The 20,340-nt window shown below is 37.7% G+C and overlaps 2 protein-coding genes across 4 annotated transcripts; one reads left to right on the forward strand and one right to left on the reverse strand.

Moving 5' to 3' along the window:
- Nucleotides 1-610: 610 nt before the first annotated feature.
- Nucleotides 611-13,737, forward strand: rereb (arginine-glutamic acid dipeptide (RE) repeats b). Of its 3 annotated transcripts, none has more exons than XM_051896345.1 (17): nt 611-924; nt 1,781-1,829; nt 2,142-2,266; nt 2,428-2,527; nt 2,791-2,889; nt 3,052-3,132; nt 3,220-3,373; nt 3,516-3,608; nt 4,610-4,806; nt 4,889-5,065; nt 5,202-5,312; nt 6,584-7,737; nt 7,986-8,232; nt 8,633-9,323; nt 9,632-9,727; nt 10,861-11,044; nt 11,226-13,737. In XM_051896345.1, exons 1-17 carry the CDS (start codon nt 899-901, stop codon nt 11,257-11,259), a joined length of 3,618 nt encoding a protein of 1,205 aa, XP_051752305.1. In that variant the 5' UTR covers nt 611-898; the 3' UTR covers nt 11,260-13,737. The 3 variants fall into 3 exon arrangements, with proteins under 3 accessions (XP_051752305.1, XP_051752306.1, XP_051752304.1); XM_051896344.1 differs by having other exon boundaries at nt 614-924; nt 9,632-9,772; XM_051896346.1 differs by lacking the exon at nt 3,052-3,132 and having other exon boundaries at nt 613-924; nt 9,632-9,772.
- Nucleotides 12,316-19,954, reverse strand: LOC127514015 (PPARGC1 and ESRR induced regulator, muscle 1). The gene is made up of 4 exons (XM_051896349.1): nt 19,632-19,954; nt 13,983-16,583; nt 13,793-13,909; nt 12,316-13,654 (listed from the first exon to the last, which is right to left on the reverse strand). The coding sequence occupies exons 2-4, from the start codon at nt 16,552-16,554 to the stop codon at nt 13,587-13,589; spliced, it is 2,757 nt and encodes a 918-aa protein (XP_051752309.1). The 5' UTR covers nt 16,555-16,583; nt 19,632-19,954; the 3' UTR covers nt 12,316-13,586.
- Nucleotides 19,955-20,340: the final 386 nt, after the last annotated feature.

The following is a 20,340-nucleotide window of genomic DNA, read 5'->3' on the forward strand; positions in this document are numbered from 1 at the left end:
ATAAATGCATGGCAAGTAGTAATTCCAGAGCATGACAGTATTAGAATTTGATAACTCTTATCCAAATTATTTAGTTTATTTATAAGGGTTACATATGTAGCAATGTATTTTACAATACTAACATTTTCGGGGGGAAAAAAATAGTTATTAGAGTAATGACTCCTTTAATAATAGTAATAATAATACGATAATAACAACAATACTAACATTAATTTTTATTATTAATAATGTTAGTATTTTTGTGTTTATGGTTTTATTATTATTTTTATTGAATAAAAATACGCTCCTGAAAATTAGTTTGAATCAGATTCACCGGCTTCTTTTATAACAGTGAAGCGGTGGAGATGTATGAAGACATCTAAGCAGACAGGGCTGCATTTAAAGCGTCTAGCCTAATTCCACTGAGCCGAAATAAATCCACCGTCTCTACAGTGACAGTCCTTTAAATCTAACGCACTGTATTTATATCCTACAACCCACACACTGACTATAACAAGACAAGATTGTTATTCTTCACTCTCCATGCATGGTGCCTTTTATCAAATATGCAAAGGAATGCCATCAAGACTAGGGTGGTTAAATTTATTGGAACATCCATATTCGTGTGTGAATATTGACACGGGAGGATGGCCAAAGACATCTCCCTGAAGCTGATCTCCATAGACAGCGGACACGGAGATGATCCCATTAGCGCTGGCTGCAGCGGCACATGCTCAGTTATGCTTGTTGAAGGGGATCTCAGTAGGCTGTGCGTGAACACTGAGGTCATCGCCTGCGCTGAGGAAAAAATACTCAGCGCAGCCTCCATTTTGAGTAGTATGAAATAGAGGAAAGCATAGTTTTGAGCCGCCGCCGCCGCTGCAAACAAACTGTAAACACTAGCGAAACGGCCTCTGCCATGGACGACTTGTTCAGTCCGCGAAGGTTTGTTGCTTCTTTTTATTACATATTTACGCTTTTGCGCGCGCCAGCGCTTTTTGCGACACCTAGAATACTTTTGCATTCTAGTGCAAATCGAGATGATTTTGAACTTGACAGCTCGTCTCGCTCGGCCACACACACGCAAAGGCCAGCTAGGAGCCTGACGAGATAAAATGGGGTAGATGTTGTGTAGGTACTGTTGCTGACTGCTAACTATGTAATGCATGTTGAACGCGGTGCTGCTCTTACAGATTAGTTTTGTTTGTCTGCTCTGCAAATATTTGTTCAGCAAATTGTGATTTTAGCATACTGTTTTCTTTCGCGGAATTTGATTAGACAGCGAACGAACAGTATTTGTGCATATCACACTCTTCAAGTTCAATATACTGATTTTGATTTGCACTGTAACAGATACTGCACGCACCAATGTATCGATTTATGTGTAAATATATGAACTGGACGTCCAAGCCCCCGTTTATATAACCTTTGGAGGGAACGGAGCAGTCGGACGCTGATTGGCTGGTTATGCTATGTAGGCGGGATTTGGATTGATCATCGCGACTGCTGATAGGCAAATCACATTTTATGATTAACACTGAAAGGAGGCGATTTAAAAGGGTGGAAAACAGTGACATGAAGCTCACATGACAGGGACCTAAGTTTTTCCAACAATCTGTTTCTGCTAAATATGGTGTTTGTATTCATGTATTGTTCATTACAGGCATAGTTTTTATTATTTACATTCGGAATATTGGCTGTAAGTTTTCGCATCAGCCTTTAAATTTAAATGTGTTGATTAATTGATGTAGCCTACTTACACAACCATATTTCAACTAATAAATAATATTTTGTCTTTCAGGCAGCTGAACAGCACACAAGGAGAGATTCGAGTGGGACCAAGTCATCAGGTAAAATGAGTACAAAGTGATTTCAAAAGTGTGTCTATGGCATGCCGTGTTTTAAAGGTGTACTAAGTAATTTTTAATAATTAAAAACATTTTACAAAGAAAGAATTGCTTTATCAAAATGACTCCAGTCCAGAAGTAGTTAGTAAACAAAAGTATCCACGCTGAAAGTCCAAAACCACTGGTACTATTGGGACAAACAAATCAAAGCCTGCTAAATGTTAGCAAAACCTATTCACTGAGTGCAAGTCTTTAAATAAACTCTGTTGACTTTTTCTTTTTGACCGTTATATTGTCATGCTCAAATGTATGCAGGCCAAGCTACCTGAATTACAGCCGCCACCTGCTCATGGAACAGAGTCTGTCACAGAAAATGAGGAGCTGGTGTGGGCACCTGGGGTCAATGACTGTGACCTTCTCATGTACCTACGGGCTGCCAGGTAATGGCTGCTTGGCTGGATGCCAGTTACTATTCACCGTTTTACATTTATCTTCATAATCGCTTGAGGTTATATCTAAAAAGGGAACTGAGGTGTCTGTGGATGGTGTATGATTCAACATATCCTTCTGCATTTTTGTTTTGTGTTCTCTGAATAAACAGGAGCATGGCAGCTTTTGCAGGGATGTGTGATGGAGGTTCAACGGAGGATGGTTGTCTTGCAGCTTCACGGGATGATACCACATTGAATGCTTTAAATACGGTCAGTGCTTGTAATTTTGAAGTGTTTGTGCTACATTATGTCATAAAAGAAAGTTTAATAATTATTTCCATTGAATTCAAATTAATTCAGTTTGTTGTAGTGTTTTTAAGCAAATATACGATGCAAGTATAATTGAATAAATATTGTAATTTATGACCTTGACAATAATATAAACTGCAAATAATAAATCTTGCTTTTTTCCTCAACTATAATTAATTTGCTGTGCAACTTGGGTATGTAATTTTAATTTGTTTTGCACACAGCTCCATGAAAGCCAATATGATGCAGCCAAAGCCCTGCAGTGTCTGGTGAAGAAACCAGTTCCAAAACTCATCGAGAAATGCTGGTCAGAAGATGAAGTGGTGAGAATGTGTTTGGTTTGAATTTGGTTTTTTTTACTTCTGTCATGACATTTGTCACTGATAAAACCTGGTCATTTATAGTGGAATGTAGAAATGTGAGACTAGAACTGTTCGGAAAGTATTACTTAAGAATTCTCAATCTTTTAATATGTTCAATTACAGAAACGGTTTATCAAAGGTCTTAGACAGTATGGCAAAAACTTCTTTAAGATCCGTAAGGAGCTACTGCCTAGTAAGAAAACGGTATGGAAACCTGCCATTTCAAATCTGACTATAAATGTGTGTTTGTCAAATTGATTTTTTTTTTTTACAACACATTTGTCCTCTCAGGGTGAGCTGATAACATTCTACTACTACTGGAAGAAAACTCCTGAAGCTGTGGCGTCACGACCTCATCGGCAGCAAAGAAGGCAGCCGGTGTCTCGCAAAGTGAAAACTCGCAACGCGACAGCTGCAGCCAATGCAACATCTCGCACTTCTTCCAGTAAGTGAAGCACTATGCACCATATGTTCATTTTTTGCAGGCTGTCCAAACATGATAGCAAGTCTGATACAGTTGTAATCTAAATGAAGTAACTCCGCAAGAAGGACTGTTAATAATCTTTGCATTTTCTGTCTGTCCGTAGTGGAGCTCAGTTCAGCCAGTGAAGATGATCTGGACAGCGAGGATAGTGAGCAAGGCGGCAAAGGTCAAGCCTGCAGTCACTGTCTATCCACTAGTAAGTTTATTTCATCCTTCTTCAGTATATAGCCTCTACATTGAGAATGCTGTATATACTTACTGTTTCATAATTTGTTTTCCATATGCATGTGTCTTTCAACCATCATGCTGTTCTAAAAGTGACTTTCTGCAGTACTTGGTTTGTCACCCTACATTAGATTCAACCTGCTTAGGTTTGCAGTTCTTCTTAACATGAGATAAAAATGGACCCTATTTGCATAATGTATGTTTCTGGTCTTGTTGTGAGAAAGTTTGTTCCACTTTTTCACAATCCAATCAATTCCCAATGGATATAAGTCCAGTCCTACATTTTTATTCTTGTTGAAAACTTTGTTTTACACTAGTTTGGGGCCAGTAAGATTTAAAAAAAAAAAAAGAAAAAGAAAAAGGAAAAAAAAGAAAGAAAGAAATTAATACTTTTATTCAGAAAGGATGCATTAAATTGATCAAAAGTGACAGTAAAGACTTTTATAATCTTTAGAAAGATTTCTATTTCAAATAGATGCTGTTCTTTGAACTTTCTATTCATCAAATAATTCAGAAAAAAGTATCATGGTTTTCACAAAAATATTAAGCAGTGCAGCTGTTTTCAACATTGATAATAATGTTTCTTGAGCACTAAATCAGCATATTAAAATGATTTCTGATGGATCATGTGACACTGAAGACTGGAGTAATGATGTTAAAAATTCAGCTTTGTCACCACAGAAATAAATTACATTTTAAAGTATATTGAAATAGGAAATTTTAAATTGTAATAATATTTCACAATAATACATTTTTACTGTATTTTAGATCAAATAAATTCATCCTTATCGAGACACTTCTTTCAAAAATTATAAGATTTTACCTACTTCAAACTTTTGAATGATAGTATACTTCATGTTACGGAAGTAAAATGGGTTGCACCTTATATGACTTCTGTAAATACTTTTTATTTGTACGAGTCTTCTCTTTCAAAATGACTCCCACAACACAAAACCAACATGTTTCTTTCAGACTCCAAAGACTGGCATCATGGAGGGAGAGACAATGTCTTGTTGTGCTCTAGTTGCCACTCTCACTTCAGCAAGCATCGGCGCCTGCCACCTGTTCCCAAACCAGCAGATCCACCCTACCTCTTCAAACCTGTCAAAGAAGAGGAAGAGGGTGTCAGACATGGGATGAAGACCCGCCGGAGCCGGGTGCCACCACATGTAAGTCTAACTTGCACACTGGTGCTCAGGGCAATGGGTAAAGAGTAGTCTGCTTAATTTAGTCTTATGTCTCTGCATGTAGATGTCATCTCTTCGAAGTGGGCGCAACAGACCAACCGGAAGTCCCGACAGGGGCATGTCTCCCACCATCGAGGATGTGCGACCTAATGGACAGTCTCCCAGAGCCAGTTCCACTGCTATGGCAACTAGGGCTTCCAGTTCTGATATCAAGAATGGAGTGGCTGGGAAGACCAACAAGGTAGTGATAAAAAGCAGCCTGCTCAGTTTAGAGTTTAAAAAGTGTGCACAGCTGTGCAATTATCCTTTTTGTGTTGTTTAACCTGTTCATTTTTTTTTTTTTTTTTTTTTTTAATTTCTTCATTATTAAACTTTAGAAGATGAAAGTAGAGGCATCTATAGTAAAGGGTGTTAAAAGACAGAGAGAGTCAGCTGCTCCAGATGTTGATGAACCGGAAAGGAAAAACATGAAACGACCCAAGAATCAGGTAAGGGGAACACAGTTTCTCATTAGAGTTGCTTCTGAAGGGTTGGAAATTAAAAAAAAATCTGAGTATTGAGTCCTAAGTTTTAAAAACTTTGCCAAGCAATCATACTTGTGATTTTTTCTCATCAGTGCTATGTTGTTATCATTACTGTATTGGTTATCAGCAACTCTTATTATATATATATATATATATATATATATATATATATATATATATATATATATATATATATATATAATATAAAATATGACTCTTCTTTGGGTTTTGTTGGATCAGTGTGTTACCCCTGTCGGTGTCTGTTGGTGTCTGTCGGAGCTATTATATATATATATATATATATAATATACACACATATATAGGGGTGTAACGGTTCAAATTACTCATGGTCCGGTTTGTATCGCGGTTTTAGGGTCACAGTTTTGGTAAGGTTAGGTATGTGCTATGTTCAGAAAAAAAGGACTACTGTCAAATAAAAATAAAGTTAAAGTTACAAAAGTTATTCAGTCAAGAACAGTGAGTGATTTCTTTTTTTTTTTTTCTTTTTTTTTCTTTTCTTTTCTTGTTTGATTAACATTAATGACACAGCAACAGGTATATTAGGCTGCTGTCCCTCTAAGACATAATGCACAGATCCAGTATACTGTACACATGCGTTGTCTTTCTCGACTGTTTACGTTCACTTAAGACATAACCAACTTTGTTAGCTAGGCTACTCGCCAAGACAGGCACGTTGAAATAATTTTTGTGTGAATATGCCTGTTTAAGCGCAAGTGCACTTCGGATGTGTACACACACAAAACATCTCACACAGTTCTCTTGCAAGTCTTTTTGTGCTTGAATGTTTAAATTGGCATTGCTTAAAAACACACACAAATGATGAACTTTCGCTGTTGTAACGTATTGGGAAACCAGAATGTTCCCAGACAGGAGATATATATTGCGGCTCTATCACCGGCTTGTCTCCTTGCTATGTTGAACTGCAACACACCAACACATCAGGAACTGTGATATCAGCAACAGATTTAAATACTAACAGTTGATTGAACAGCTACTCTCACGTGAAACATACATTTGCGAAACTGTCTGTCTGTTTTCACCAAACAATAATATAGATGTGTTGTCAGATTTGCGTGCCGAACTGTGGGAGAAAGGTACGGTTTGATTTTATTACCGAGAACCGTTACTCCTCTAGTATATATATATATATATATATATATATATAATATATATATATAAAAGCAGTGTTTATAAGCAGTGTTTCTCTAACCCAGGATGGTCCCGATTCTCCATCAGAAGGTGAGGGTGAAGGCGAGAGCTCCGATAGCCGCAGTGCCAATGATGATGGCAGCAGCGACACTAAAGACATCGATCAGGACAACCGCAGTTCCTCCCCCAGCCTGGCCAGTCCCCTGCAGGCTAACGAAAGTGACTCTGACTCCCCAGCACCGCCCCCTGCACCTGGCCCAACCCCACAAACCCAGCCCCAGCAGCCTGCTGCGACCCCCACAACACATGGCCCCTCTGAAACACCATCATCTCCTCAGCCCTCTCTGCTTGCATCCTCATCTGCACCTTCACCTGGAGCTTCTACCACCACCTCGAAGGCAACATCCGTAGAGGTTTCCCAGGAGGTTCCATCTCCAACCGCTTTCAGAAGTGGTCCCAGGGGACCTGAAGCACCCAACTCTTATTCAAACTCCTCGTCTCAGCAGGTGCAGTGTCCAGGGCAGGGGCAGTCATTCCCTGTGCCGCCCCATTATCAGCACAATCCAGGTCAGCTGCAGAATCCTTCATCTGGGGCCAGTCAGCCACCTGGGTTTGCTTCCAGACTGCTGCACATTCAAAAAGAAAGTCCTCTTCCTCTTCTTCCTCCAACAGCAGCATCCCAAATCAAGCCCCCTCCGACCACTCCAATTCCACCTTCTCACAAGCAGCCCCCTCACCTTTCTGCACCTCCACCCCATTTCCTGCAGATCCACCCCAATTTGCCTCCACCTCCTGCTCTAAAACCTCTTGCGTCCTTGCCCTCACAGCACTTGCCTTGTTCCCAGCCTCCTCCCCTTCATATAATTCCACAAAATCACTCCGCTCAGCCTTCCGTTCTGACTCAGTCGCAGAGCCAGCAGGTCAAAGGTCACACCAGTGGTGCCCCTCCGGCTGCAGCTAGTTCTAACCCATCGCTCCCCCAAAATCGTCCTGCTCCCGAGTCCACTGCTTCATTCCCTCTTTACGCTTCTCCCATCCCTGTCCCTGCCCATCAGCCCTCCACTTCCTCCTCAGCAAGCACTCCTGTTGGACAGGCTCATATCAAAGAGGAGCCAATTGACGAGGAGGAGGAGTGCGATAGCCCGCCTCCCCCTCGTAGAAGTCCCTCACCTGTACCGACAGTTGTTGACATACCTAGCCATGCAAGTCAGTCAGCAAGGTATGGAGATCACATTTATCAATATTTGAATTTTTTGTTAAAATAAAAATGAAAAATATAAATAAAATGATTTCCCAGTGTAGTAGTATAAAATATTTATTTTAAATTCAAAATAAAAGTTCAGCAAAATGTATCTTAATTTTTACTTTATATAATTACCCTGCATTTCCCTTTGAAAACAATTCACTAAGACATTTACTGTACAATTTAGCACACATAGTGAATTCTATTTTATTTGTCAATTGCAGATTTATCAAACACCTCAACCGAGGCTACAACTCCTGCTCTCGCACAGACCTGTACTTCACCCCCTTGGCCTCCTCAAAACTGGCTAAAAAACGAGAGGAAGCTGCCGAAAGATCCAGAAGAGAAGCAGAACTGAGCGCTCGACAGGGACGGGAGAGAGAAAGAGAAAGAGAGCGTGAGAGGGAGAGGGAGAGGGAGAGGGAAAGAGAGAGGGAACGAGAAAGGGAGAGAGACTCTGATAAAACCTCTGTAAGTATATGTAGCGTTTACTTTTGAATTTTGAGAGAAAAAAAAAATTATAGCTTGCTTAAATTGAAACCTATTTTTAGCAAATAGATTTTCTTTTACATTATGACAATGTCATAATGCAAAAAAATCTCATGCTAAGTAATGCAATGAAAAAATAGAAGTATTAATGTATCATGATAGTATTTGTTGTACTGTTTCTGCTTTTTATTAGATTATGAATTTATTTAGAATTTAAATATAAATAAATGTATAATTGTAATATTAATTCAAATTAAAATAACAATCTTGTTCCTAAATGTTCCTAAAAATAGGCTTAATGTTCTTGGCATTTGAAAAAATCTATAGTATTTTATTGATCATGCTTTGAAGAAGTTAATATAATAAACTTTTTTTTACATAGCGTGCTTCAAGCTCATCCCATGATGGCCGCATAGGCGAGCATCTGCTTGCTGCCCACGTGCAACCCGGCCGTCCATCATTCGAACCACCTCCACCCACCACCGTAGCTGCTGTTCCACCATATCTTGGCCCTGACACTCCAGCCCTTCGCACGCTCAGCGAGTACGCCCGTCCTCACGTCATGTCACCCTCCAACCGCAACCATCCTTTCTTCATGCCTCTTGGGCCTGGTGAGCACCTGTTAGCTTATCACATGCCGGGGCTCTACGCAGCAGACCCAGCCCTTCGAGAGCGAGAGCTTCGTGAGCTTCGAGAGAGAGAGATCCGAGAACGAATGAAGCCCGGATATGAGGTGAAGCCACCGGATCTGGAAAACCCACTTCATCCATCGGCAAATCCTATGGAGCATTTTGCGCGCCATGGTGCCCTGCCTCTGCCTCATGTGGCTGGGCCTCACCCCTTTGCCCAATTCCACCCAGCCATGGAGCGCAACGTAGGGGGACCTCCTCGGCCGGAAATCAGCTACGCTGAGCGTTTGACTGCTGAACGGCTCCATGCTGAAAGGATGGCCTCTGTTGCAGCAGGTGACCCTGTTGCACGGCTACAGATGCTCAATGTTACTCCACATCACCACCAACACTCACACATACACTCCCATCTTCATCTACACCAACAGGACCCTCTCAACCAAGGTGAGAATTTCAGAGATGTAGGCAAATACAGTTATGTAGATCAGTATTTCTCAACTCCGTTCCTCGGGTCCCTCCTCCCAGAATGTTTTAGATGTCTCCCTATTAAACAGAATAAGAAGCTGATGAGCTGAAATCAGGTGTTTAAATGAGTGAGACATCTAAAATATTTGGGTAGGTGGGTCCCCAGGACTGGAGATAAACACTGATCTAGATTAAATTTAGTTTTTGTTTTTTAGTTTTTTTTTTTTTTTTTTTTTTAAGAAAGTTAATGGAAATGTTGACATACTTTGACAATCTTTGTCTTTCAGGACAAGGGCCTCATCCTCTGGTGGACCCATTGGCTGCTGGCCCCCCTCTGGCACGATTCCCTTACCCACCCGGTGCCATCTCCAACCCTCTACTCAGTGAGTTACCCCATGAGCACGAAATGCTCCGCCACCCTCTGTTTGGTGAGTCACCAAATAGACTCCCGTTTCATATAAAATAAAGCTGACATTAACATTTCTAACCAATAAAGCCAGGCCCAGACGTAATCCTAGGCCCAATGCTGAGCCAGACTGGAACACCAAACCCTTTTGATTTGTACATCTCTATTGCTTGCATTCTTCTCCATTAAATATTTTTCTTAGTTATATTAAACTTTCAGCAGCCAAGTGTGTAAGCACTCTCAACTCCTTTTAAAACATTTAACTGTTGGAATCCATTCTGTGGAATTAGTATTTATGATTAATTTAATTTTTTAGATATATATTTATATTTTAGTCTGTAAGATTTTTGAATGTAGCCTCTTATACTCACCAAGGCTGCATTTATTTGATCAAAAACACAGGAAAATATTGTGAAAAATTTCTGCAATTTAAAATATCTTTTCTATTTTAATATATTTTAAAATGTGATTGGTAAAGCTGTTTTTTCAGCATCATTACTCCAGTCTTCAGTGACACATGATCACATGATTTTTGTGGAAACAGTGAAATATTTTTTCAGGATTCTTTGATAAATATAACGTCATAAGAACAGCATTTATTTGAAATAGAATCTTTACGTTATAAATGTCTTTACTGTCACTTTAATGCATCCTTGCTGAATAAAAAAATATATATATATTTTTAAATCTTACTGACCCCAAACTTTTGAATGGCATTTTATAATATATACAATTTATATGTACAGTATAATATATACGGCAGAGCAAAAAAAAAAAAAAACAGATTCCGTCTGGGCCTGTCTTTGCTTATGATAAACTGTCTAGTCTTGTCTAGAAGGGACAACTTGAGTATTGTTTTGAGTATTATTGTGTCACATAGTGATTACATTTGGTTGCTATTATGACTTATTAAAATCAGTGACATTTTCAAGATTGCGACAGTGCATACTTGATTATAATAGTCAAGGAAACCTATTGTTTTATAGTTGTTTCACAATACCATCCAGCATCTATATACAGTATACATTACAGTCCCATGCTAGCAAATAGTTCTCAGCTATTTGAGGGAAGGGTAACTGAAGTAAGGTGTTTTATGTCTTTCTTTCAAAGGAACACCATTCCCTAGAGAATTACCAGGACCCCTGGCTCCGATGTCGGCTGCGCATCAGTTGCAGGCGATGCAGGCACAGTCGGCAGAGCTGCAGAGGCTGGCACTGGAGCAGCAGTGGCTACATGGACATGCACACGCACACTTACATAGTGCTCCTCTCCCTAGCCAGGAAGACTACTACAGGTGAACCACAGAGGCCTTAATGTGCTGCTCTAGAATGCATGTGTAAATAAGCTCTTAGCAAGTTGTTTTGATGGCATTTTTTTTTTCTTTAAAAATTCATGCGCTGATGAGTCATTTACAATATGACAAGGAACATTTTCATCACTACTGACTATATATTGCACTGTTGTCTCTTTGACAGCCGTCTGAAGAAAGAGGGAGACAAGCAGTCCTGAAATGAACAAATCCTCCACTGTGGATTACAAAGTGATTCTGTGTTCAGGGTATCAGGCCTTTTGTTTCAGAAAACCCTGCATGGGTTTATCCCTGTTTTGGCACTTATAAACATTTGACCGACTCCTTTGTGCTGTATGAAATAACTAGCCTTTTGGAGGACAGTGAATTTGCTTTCCTTGCATGAACACTATTTAGAAATTGTTTCTGTCAAAAATGCAATTCCCATGTAATGTCTTTATTGTGCTAAAAGCACAGTACTGTAGATTTACTAAGTATTTGAGAAGTGCTGTCCAATATCCAGAGTTTATCACAGTTTAGTTTCAAAATTTATTGAAACATTCATTTTAAGATTGTAAATATTATATGTTTAAAATAATATATTAACTGTTGGAATTTAAAAGTTGCAATGATAGATTTGGATACAAAAACTTCAGATGACCTGTGTGCAAAAAGTGCATGCTTTACTCTATCCTTCCTTTTTTCTGACAGCATCTTCATCTATACCTCAGAGTGCTCATCAATATAAAACCCACCTGTAGTAAACTCCGCAATACCTTATTCTTTCAGTAATTTAGCTTTTTACCATTTGATTTAATGTAAACCAAATGCAGCCCGAGTATTAGCATGTTGACTGTAGTGTTGATCTTGCCCTGTCTGGAAACAGAGCTTGTCCATCTCTACAGAACAGTTGCTTCACTGCCATGGTCATACGATGCTGCATAAGACCGATCAGGCCCAAAGACACCTGCTTGCAGTGTTTACCACCATGCTTAAGGACACAATGTGATAGAGCAGGTCAGTTCCTTTGTTATTCCTACTTGGGACAGAAGTTTAGGAAGTTAATTTATAGAGGGTACCTGCAGTTAGCAATAAAATGCATATGGCATATTTAATGGTATCTTCACTACCAGCTTCAGCCCTAGCATATGCAATTGGCCAATTCAACCAATGGGCTACTGTTTAGTAAATTACATTGTCATAGTCAGGCTGGTTGGGAAGGAGCACAGCATTCTCAGAAGATGAAATTTATTATAGACACAATAAAGAAAGAAAGGTAATATTGTGACCGTTTAATGCAATACAAGGGTATTGTTGTGCACTACTATTAATTGTTAAAATAACAATAGAAAACATTAAATGGAGTGCCACTGTTTTGTATGTGTTCAAGCGGACATGAGTGTTATCTGTTAACGCTGTTATTGTGAAACTTTGATGGGTTACTTTTTCTAAAACTGCCAAAAAGTCATTATTTTCTTCGAATTAACACTAAACATTTGTACTAGCATTTTACAAAGTATATGGATGTTATTAATGAGAAATATATTCTCATTTTTAGTATCCATGTCTTGATGTATATTTGTCTTTACATGCACAGTGTTGTCAAGTTGCAATTACCTTATAGTTGGACATACTTCAAAACTGTCATTTCGATGACAAATGCATGATTATTTCATGCAAAATGTTTGGATCATTCTTCATACACTTCAATACACCCCTTAACATCTCATATGAACACATATAATCAACTCAGATCTTTTCTTTTGTTATCAGTACATTTTCTTTCAGTGCTAAATTCATTTATGTTTTTTGTAAGCATATTTTTTTTGAGGTTGTTTCATATACACTTGTTCTTTTCACATTGACATCAGTCTCCGCTTATGTCTGATAGAATCACTTTGACACTCAGCAGCAGTCATTCTTCTGGCACTTTCTGATACCTCCTTAACTATACTTTATGTGCGAATTTATATTCTTTATGAAAAGTGCTGAGATCTGTTTCTTCACCGAAAAAACTATGTGAACTTTTTTTTTTTTTTTTTAAATCTTTGGCCGCATGATGTTTTTGCATTTAATAGATACATCTAGTGTGAATATCATTGAAAATGTTTTTTTATATGTACACTGCAAAATAGTTTAATTGTGAGTTACATAAATATGTATAGCACAGCTTGAGTCCTGAATATAACTGACGCAAAACTTACCAGTTGTCACTTCTGGTCCATATCAACATAATATCTAAAGCAATATATGTCTTCTAACTGAACAAGTGTTTGTATGGGAAAAAAAACTAATGTTTCCTCCTTTGCTTTGTATGCTTTTCTTTAACAAAATTGTCCTTTGATAAGTTATTTATTGATTGAACACCTATTTTGTAACATGAATATATTAAACATTAAAATATTAGACTGTTAGGAAATATGGACTACAACCTAATACGTGTATTTACTAAAGTGTTTGGTGTGAATTTGTGCAAAATTAACCCTTTCCTGTACACTGGCCCCTTGTGAGAAATCCTCAGAAAGCTCTAATACTAGATTTTTATGGTTCATCCTTCTTTTATGTATCGCCGCAAGTACTGGATGGCAGATATCGCGCTCACATTTGCCAGAAGAGCTGAGAAACAATAGAGGGAAAAAGGATCATGTTAATTTTGTGTGCTCATATTATCTGAATAAATTGCCTAATTTAATATGTAACAGACTGATCATTGTGTCTCATTTCAGAAATACACAATCCACATGATGGTCTTACCTGCTTTCCACATGTCTGTAGATTGTGGGTCGCTTGACTTCAGTACCCAAGATGCAAAAGCAATGCAAACAAGGCACATGTCTGCTTGCTTTAATGAAAAAATGAAGCGATCTCTATCTGTAAGCAGAAATTTACGATGTTAGACTACATTATCATATCTGTTTCATCCATTTGATCTAAAAAAATGTACCTGTGTCTGCGACCGTTGCCCCAACATGTATCTGATGTTCTTGTATCTGATGCTCTGTCAATTGTCCAAGGGCCTGGTTTTCTAGGAGAAGCTTTGGTTGAGCTATAGAGGAACTTGATGTTGTTTTCGTTCTATAACCGTAGACTGTGTCGGCTGTATTGGGAAAACCCCAAGAAGTGGCCATCCCACACCATGTCCTTCCCATTAAAAGTTTGGTGTGTCTCAGAGAAAGGTTTCTCCAGGTGCTTCTCTGGCTAGTGATAAAGCACATGTTTGATGTTTCAGAGGGGCTTGCATACCTCATAACTCGGATTGGGCCGATCTCGTCTTCACTATCCAACTGTATCACATTTTCTACCTCTGGAAATTCTAGGCCTTTCACCACTGAACGAGCAGAAGAATAAATAGGAACCAATGTTTTCTCACTTTTTGTTGAACCTTGCACTGAAGGAAACAGAAAATTCCCAACCTCAAAGTCTGAGAAGAAGTCATCATAAGTCTCAGCCACAGATACGTTCTGTGAAAAACAAAGCAAAGTGTTTCTATCTGGAATCCAAGCCTGGTATTGTTCTGATTCTGTGTCACTCTTCAAGATTTCAAAGAAAGAAGGCAGACACTGATCATCTAGAACATCAGAAATTGAAAAAACTGGAGAAGGTGTTGGTCTCCTCATGCTACATTGGTCCAGTAGAAAAGTACTCATGTTGTTGTCTTCTTTTGTTACTAGAAATATGTCCTGCATCTCTGCTTCTGTCTCTGAATACAGTGGGGAATCACTCTCAGGACACAGCTTTACAATCTCATTTGATTCACTTCGCCAAGTTTCTTCTAAATCCATGGGACATGTAGAATCAAGAAACTTTTGGGTTTGCTCTTTGCCTTCAAGGGGTTCAGGACTAGGGTTTGCACTTGCATGAAGTTGTAGAAACTCATCATCGAAATCAGAGTAAGTTGAAAATTCGCAGCTCGATCGGTCTGGTTTAGAGTCATCCAAATGTGTGAAATAGTCAGAATCTGCTGTATCATCTACCAGGCCATCTTCTAAACTATCATCTTTAGATTCTACCTCACCCCTATCAAAAACATGAGTGTCGACAGCGTCCACATGGCTTATTTCCTCTGGAAGGCTGCTTTCTGTCAGTTGAGACCTGTTATTGGCTATTTTAATTTGCAAAATGTCATTTATTGTTAGTTTTTCCATTTCATCCCAAAAGGAGGAAATAGCAAATATGGGTCGAGTCGGACCTGAAGTCGTGGCACTGTTACTGGAGAATTGTGTCTCTTGGGATGATTGGGATGATTCTTCTTTATTATATGATTGTCCCAAGGGCTCTTCAGTATCTGAAGGAGAAGTGGGTTTAGAGGCACCCATAATAAATCTGGGACTTTCCACCCCTGTGTCATTATTAAAATGGCTTAAACTATTAGTTGTATGTCTATATTCACAGTTACAATCTACTGTGGATTTGTCATATTTACCACATGCTGTGCTTTCATGATCCCAATATTGTGGCAAAGGGCCACTGAGATCTTTAAATATTTTCTGTGGCATCTGTTTGGGAGTTAAAAGTGAATTTAGAGAGTCGGCAGGATTTCTTTCTAATTTTGCTTCTGGAATTTCTGTCATGCTTTCCTTTTTTAAACTAATGGCACAGCTTGTTTTTTCCCCTTCACACTCACATGATCTAATGAGCGAAATACATATTACATCTTGGATATCAGGTACATTTTGAAAATTTGGTGAGTCAGAAAAAACATTTTCTTGTTCAAATTTGTCTTGCATTGTTTGTCGGTCAATCATTTCTTTTCCCGGCTCTGTATTGTTGTTTAAGGAAGAGCACTTCTCCATCACTCTGCTATTCTGGCTCAAGTTTTTATAAGGTTTTTTTTTTCTTCTTTTTTTTTGGACTGAAGTGGGAGCCTTTTCTCTCAGACGGACTGGGCTGTCATTTACAGTGACAAACCAACGCTCCTTCTCTTTTTTGGCCACTGGTGAAGCGTGCGTCTCCTCAGTTAGCATTTCTATACCATCCGTACTCTTTTCATGCTTTATATCTGCTGAAGACGTTTCAGAGACTTGCTCGGTGGTGGCTTGGCTTGATTTATTCTCACCATTCTCTTGATTTTCATCATTTCCTCTTAATTTCTCTAAGTTTAACTTTTCAGTCAGGTTGCCGTCTTCACTTGCTTTGTTTTGACATTCACATGTAGTGCCCAGTTCATTTTCTCTATCATCGGACATCTGCTCAGCAGACCTGGCATTCTGTAGCTCTGTTTGAGGACTAGGATATTCAGTAAACTCTGAATTCTCAGATGTATGTTCTGTTTTACATTCTCCTATTTGATGCTGTTTTTGTCCTTCTACACAATCTTTTTCACAGTGTTGGTCAGGGCTGGCCTGAGTGGGAAGAGAGGACACATAGACAGAGGTTTTATCATCGTCAATGTCACTGAAGCCAGACTCATCTAAGGCTGCAAGCTTGGCCTGCTGAACAGAACATTCCTCGCTCTCTGTACAGAAAGAGTCCCAATCCTGCTCTGCTATCAGCACACTGTGGTCTAAGTCATCCATTGCAGTTGAGCTCAAAAGACTTATGACATCTGAAACAAACAACGACAAAAAACACAATTATGGAAAAAAAAAATAATAATAATAATAAATCGTTGACCAAAATATTTACACTGCCATTCAAAAGTTTGGGGTGAGTAAGATTTTTGAAAGTAGTCTATTATGCTCACCAAGGCTGCATTTCTTTGATCAAAAATACAAAAAAAGTTTTCTATTTTAATATATTTTAAAATGTAATTTATTCCTGTAATGGCAAAGTTGGATTTTTAGCAGCCCATACTCCAGTAAACAGTTGGAAACAGCCTCATATTTTTGTGGAAACCATGAAACTTTTTTTTTCATCATTCTTTCATGAATTGAACGTTCAAAAGAACAGCATTCATCCTGTGAGATAGAACTCTCTTTTTAACATTATATCTTTGCTGATCAATTTTAGGCATCCTTGATAAATTAAAATAATTTCTTTTAAAATAAAAAAAAACTTGGTAACACTTTATTTTAGGGTCTTTTAACTAGTTGCTTATTAGCATGCATATTACTAGAATATTGGCTGTTTATTAGTACTTGTTAAGCACATACAGTTGCAAGAAAAAGTACGTGAACCCCTTGCAGAATCTGAGAAAATGTGAATAATTTTAACAAAATAAGAGAGATCATACAAAATGCATGTTATTTTTTATTTAGTACTGTCCTGAGTAAGATATTTTACATAAAAGATGTTTACATAAAGTCCACAAGACAAAAAAATAGCTGAATTTATTAAAATAACCCTGTTCAAAAGTTTGTGAACCACTGATTCTTAATACTGTGTGTGGTTACCTGGATGATCTACGACTGTTTTTTTGTCGTGTGATGTTTGTTCATGAGTCTCTTGTTTGTCCTGAACAGTTAAACTGAGCTGACTGTATGTTTTTGAGATCCATCTTTTCACACTGAGGACAATTGAGGGACTCAAACACAACTATTAAAAAAGGTTCAAACATTCACTGATGCTCCAGAAGGAAACACAATGCATTAAGAGCCGGGAGGTGAAAACTTTTGAACATGATAGAGATGTCCCAATTTGTCTTATTTTGTTTAAATATCATTGCTTTTCATTTAGTACTGCCCTTCGGAAGCAACAGAAGATACTTGCATGTTTCCCAGAAGAAAAATTAAGTACAATTTACCTTGATATTCGAATTCAAAAAATTTTCACCCCCCGGCTTAATGCATTGTGTTTGTTTCTGGAGCATCAGTGAATGTTTGAACCTTTTTAATAGTTGTGTTTGAGTCCCTCAGTTGTCCTCAGTGTGAAAAGATGAATCTCAAAATCATACAGTCACTGCTGGAAAGGGTTCAAATACACAAAAAATGCTTGAAAACTGAAGAATCTGCAGGACCTGGAGGATTTTTCTGAAGAACAGAGCTCAGTTTAACTGCTCAGAACAAACAAGGGACTCATGAACAACCATCACAAAACAAAAAAAAAAACAGTTGTAGATCATCCAGGAAATGACACACAGTATTAAGAATCAATGGTTCACAAACTTTTGAACGGGGTTATTTTTATAAATTCAGCTATTTTTTTTTTGTCTTGTGGACTTTATGTAAACATCTTTTATGTAAAATATCTTACTCAGTATGATCTCTCTTATTTTGTTAAAATTATTCACATTTTCACAGATTCTGCAAGTGGTTCACATACTTTTTCTTACAACTGTATTAATGCCTTATTCTGCATGACCTTATTCTACATTCTTAATCCTACCCAATATCTAAACTTAACAACTACTGTACTAACTAGTAATAAGCAGTAAATTAGGAGTTTATTGAGGGAAAAGTCGTAGTTCATAGTGAATACATGTTCATAGTGAATACATGTTCCCTATACTAAAGTGTTACCAAACTTACTGACTCCAAACTTTTGAATGGTAGTCTATTTTATTCAGCTGATCAGTATAGACTGCATCTTTCAATTTAGTAATACTTTTTATATATATATAAAATATTCATTAATGCTAACTTTTGTCCAACAAGAGCTTAAATTACTAGGGTTATATTTGTAGGCATCAAACATTTACAACAAAAGAAAAATGTTGAATATCCAAAAATAATTGAAGAATCTTAAAGTATTAAGTTTAAGAAAGTATTAAAAAAAAGACCTTTGAAACTTTTTAGAACTCTGTTCTAAAATCTTCTCCAATTAAATGCCATTATACGCAAAACATATTGCTTTTTAAGCAACATTGAATAGAAACAAGTTTCTACCATTCAAATGCGACTAAGTTCCCAAACTCAAAAACACTAAGCAACCCAAATTCCAAAAAAATTAAAACAAATATGATGTAACATATTCAAACTGTCTCTAATGTCCCAGTGAGAATGATCTTGTCCTGCCTGTAAGCTGACTCCAGAGCAGACTGTACCCAGAGCATTCACAACAACTCACTGCAAGGTGATTTGTGTATTAAAACATGTCAGTGACAGGAAACAGCCTCACAAGAGTCCCATAAAACATCCCATGTTCTGTTTGGGTCATGTTTTTACAAATATTTTGCATGGTCCAGTTGCTCAGAAATTACCTAGATGTGTCTCTTAATGCCGAGAATGAAGACTTGATTTACAACCTTTAATAAAAAACAGTCTTATCTTATCTAGCTTGCGGGGCGTTTTCTTACAAACACATGGAGATGCATTTAGCTATGCTTATTTTTCATTTTTTCTTCTAATTATATTTTAAAGAAAATATAATTTCCCATGAGCTTCATAACTATTGTACAAAAGCCTAGAATGATGATGATGATTATTATTAGATACAGCCATTGTCTTAGTACACAAACTGGGTGCTTAGTTCTTTATTAGTGTATTAATTAGTTAAACCCCTGTTCATGAGGTTCTAACCCATCGTGTGCACGATTAAGTGGTTCATTTTGGTACAGTAGCACTGATACACCAAGCATAGATCAATAGAAAATATTTCCAAACACAAAACCTCCTCTTAGAAAAGCTCCACAAACTTCTAGCTCTGCAAAATCTGCATCTAGTCAGTTTTCATTAAACATCTTTTAAACATCTCACCCCTTTTATGTTTTTCCTACCTTTAGTTGTTCGTTAGTTATGCTTTCGAAACACTTCAGTGTTGATCCGACACTGGCATGGCACACCTTCAAAACCTCAGTGCCCTTGCATGTAGGAGAGGGGGGCCCTGTGTCCAGGTCTGTTATAAATAGAGCTGTGTGTCTGATCACATGGAAGTGTGTGTGTGTGTCCTGCATTCTCAGAGGGGCATTCCATTTCACATGTATAAATAGGGTTTCTCCGGGGAGATGCTACGAATCGGTCAATGATCATCTATGCTGTTATTCAATAAAGGGTTAAAGCAATGAACAATTTGCTGGATGGAAGATCCTTCGCTTTTATGGTTTAAAGGAAGTAACGCTGTGAAAACAAGTTTCTAGGATCAATCTCACTTATCTATAGTAATAAAAGTCTGATAGTGTCATATAGTGTCATATATTACTGTAAATATATTTCCAGTTAAAAAAAAAAGAGAAGTATATCAAAGACTAAGTAAAAATAAATAGGCAATATTTAATTTGCAATTAATTAAGTTCATTTAGTTGAAGATACATTCAATTAAAACTGTTTTATATTTTACAAAAGATTATTAAAAGATTCTTAATACAACCATTTTAACAAGTCATTTGTTAATGTACATGCGTAGAATAATTTAAAAACATAGTAATTTTGCAAATAAGAGAAAACATAAAAAATAAATTTCAGGCTAATTTTTTTTTACAGAATGTG

Source organism: Ctenopharyngodon idella, chromosome 6 (assembly GCF_019924925.1).
Source record: "Ctenopharyngodon idella isolate HZGC_01 chromosome 6, HZGC01, whole genome shotgun sequence".
Lineage (NCBI taxonomy): Eukaryota > Metazoa > Chordata > Actinopteri > Cypriniformes > Xenocyprididae > Ctenopharyngodon > Ctenopharyngodon idella.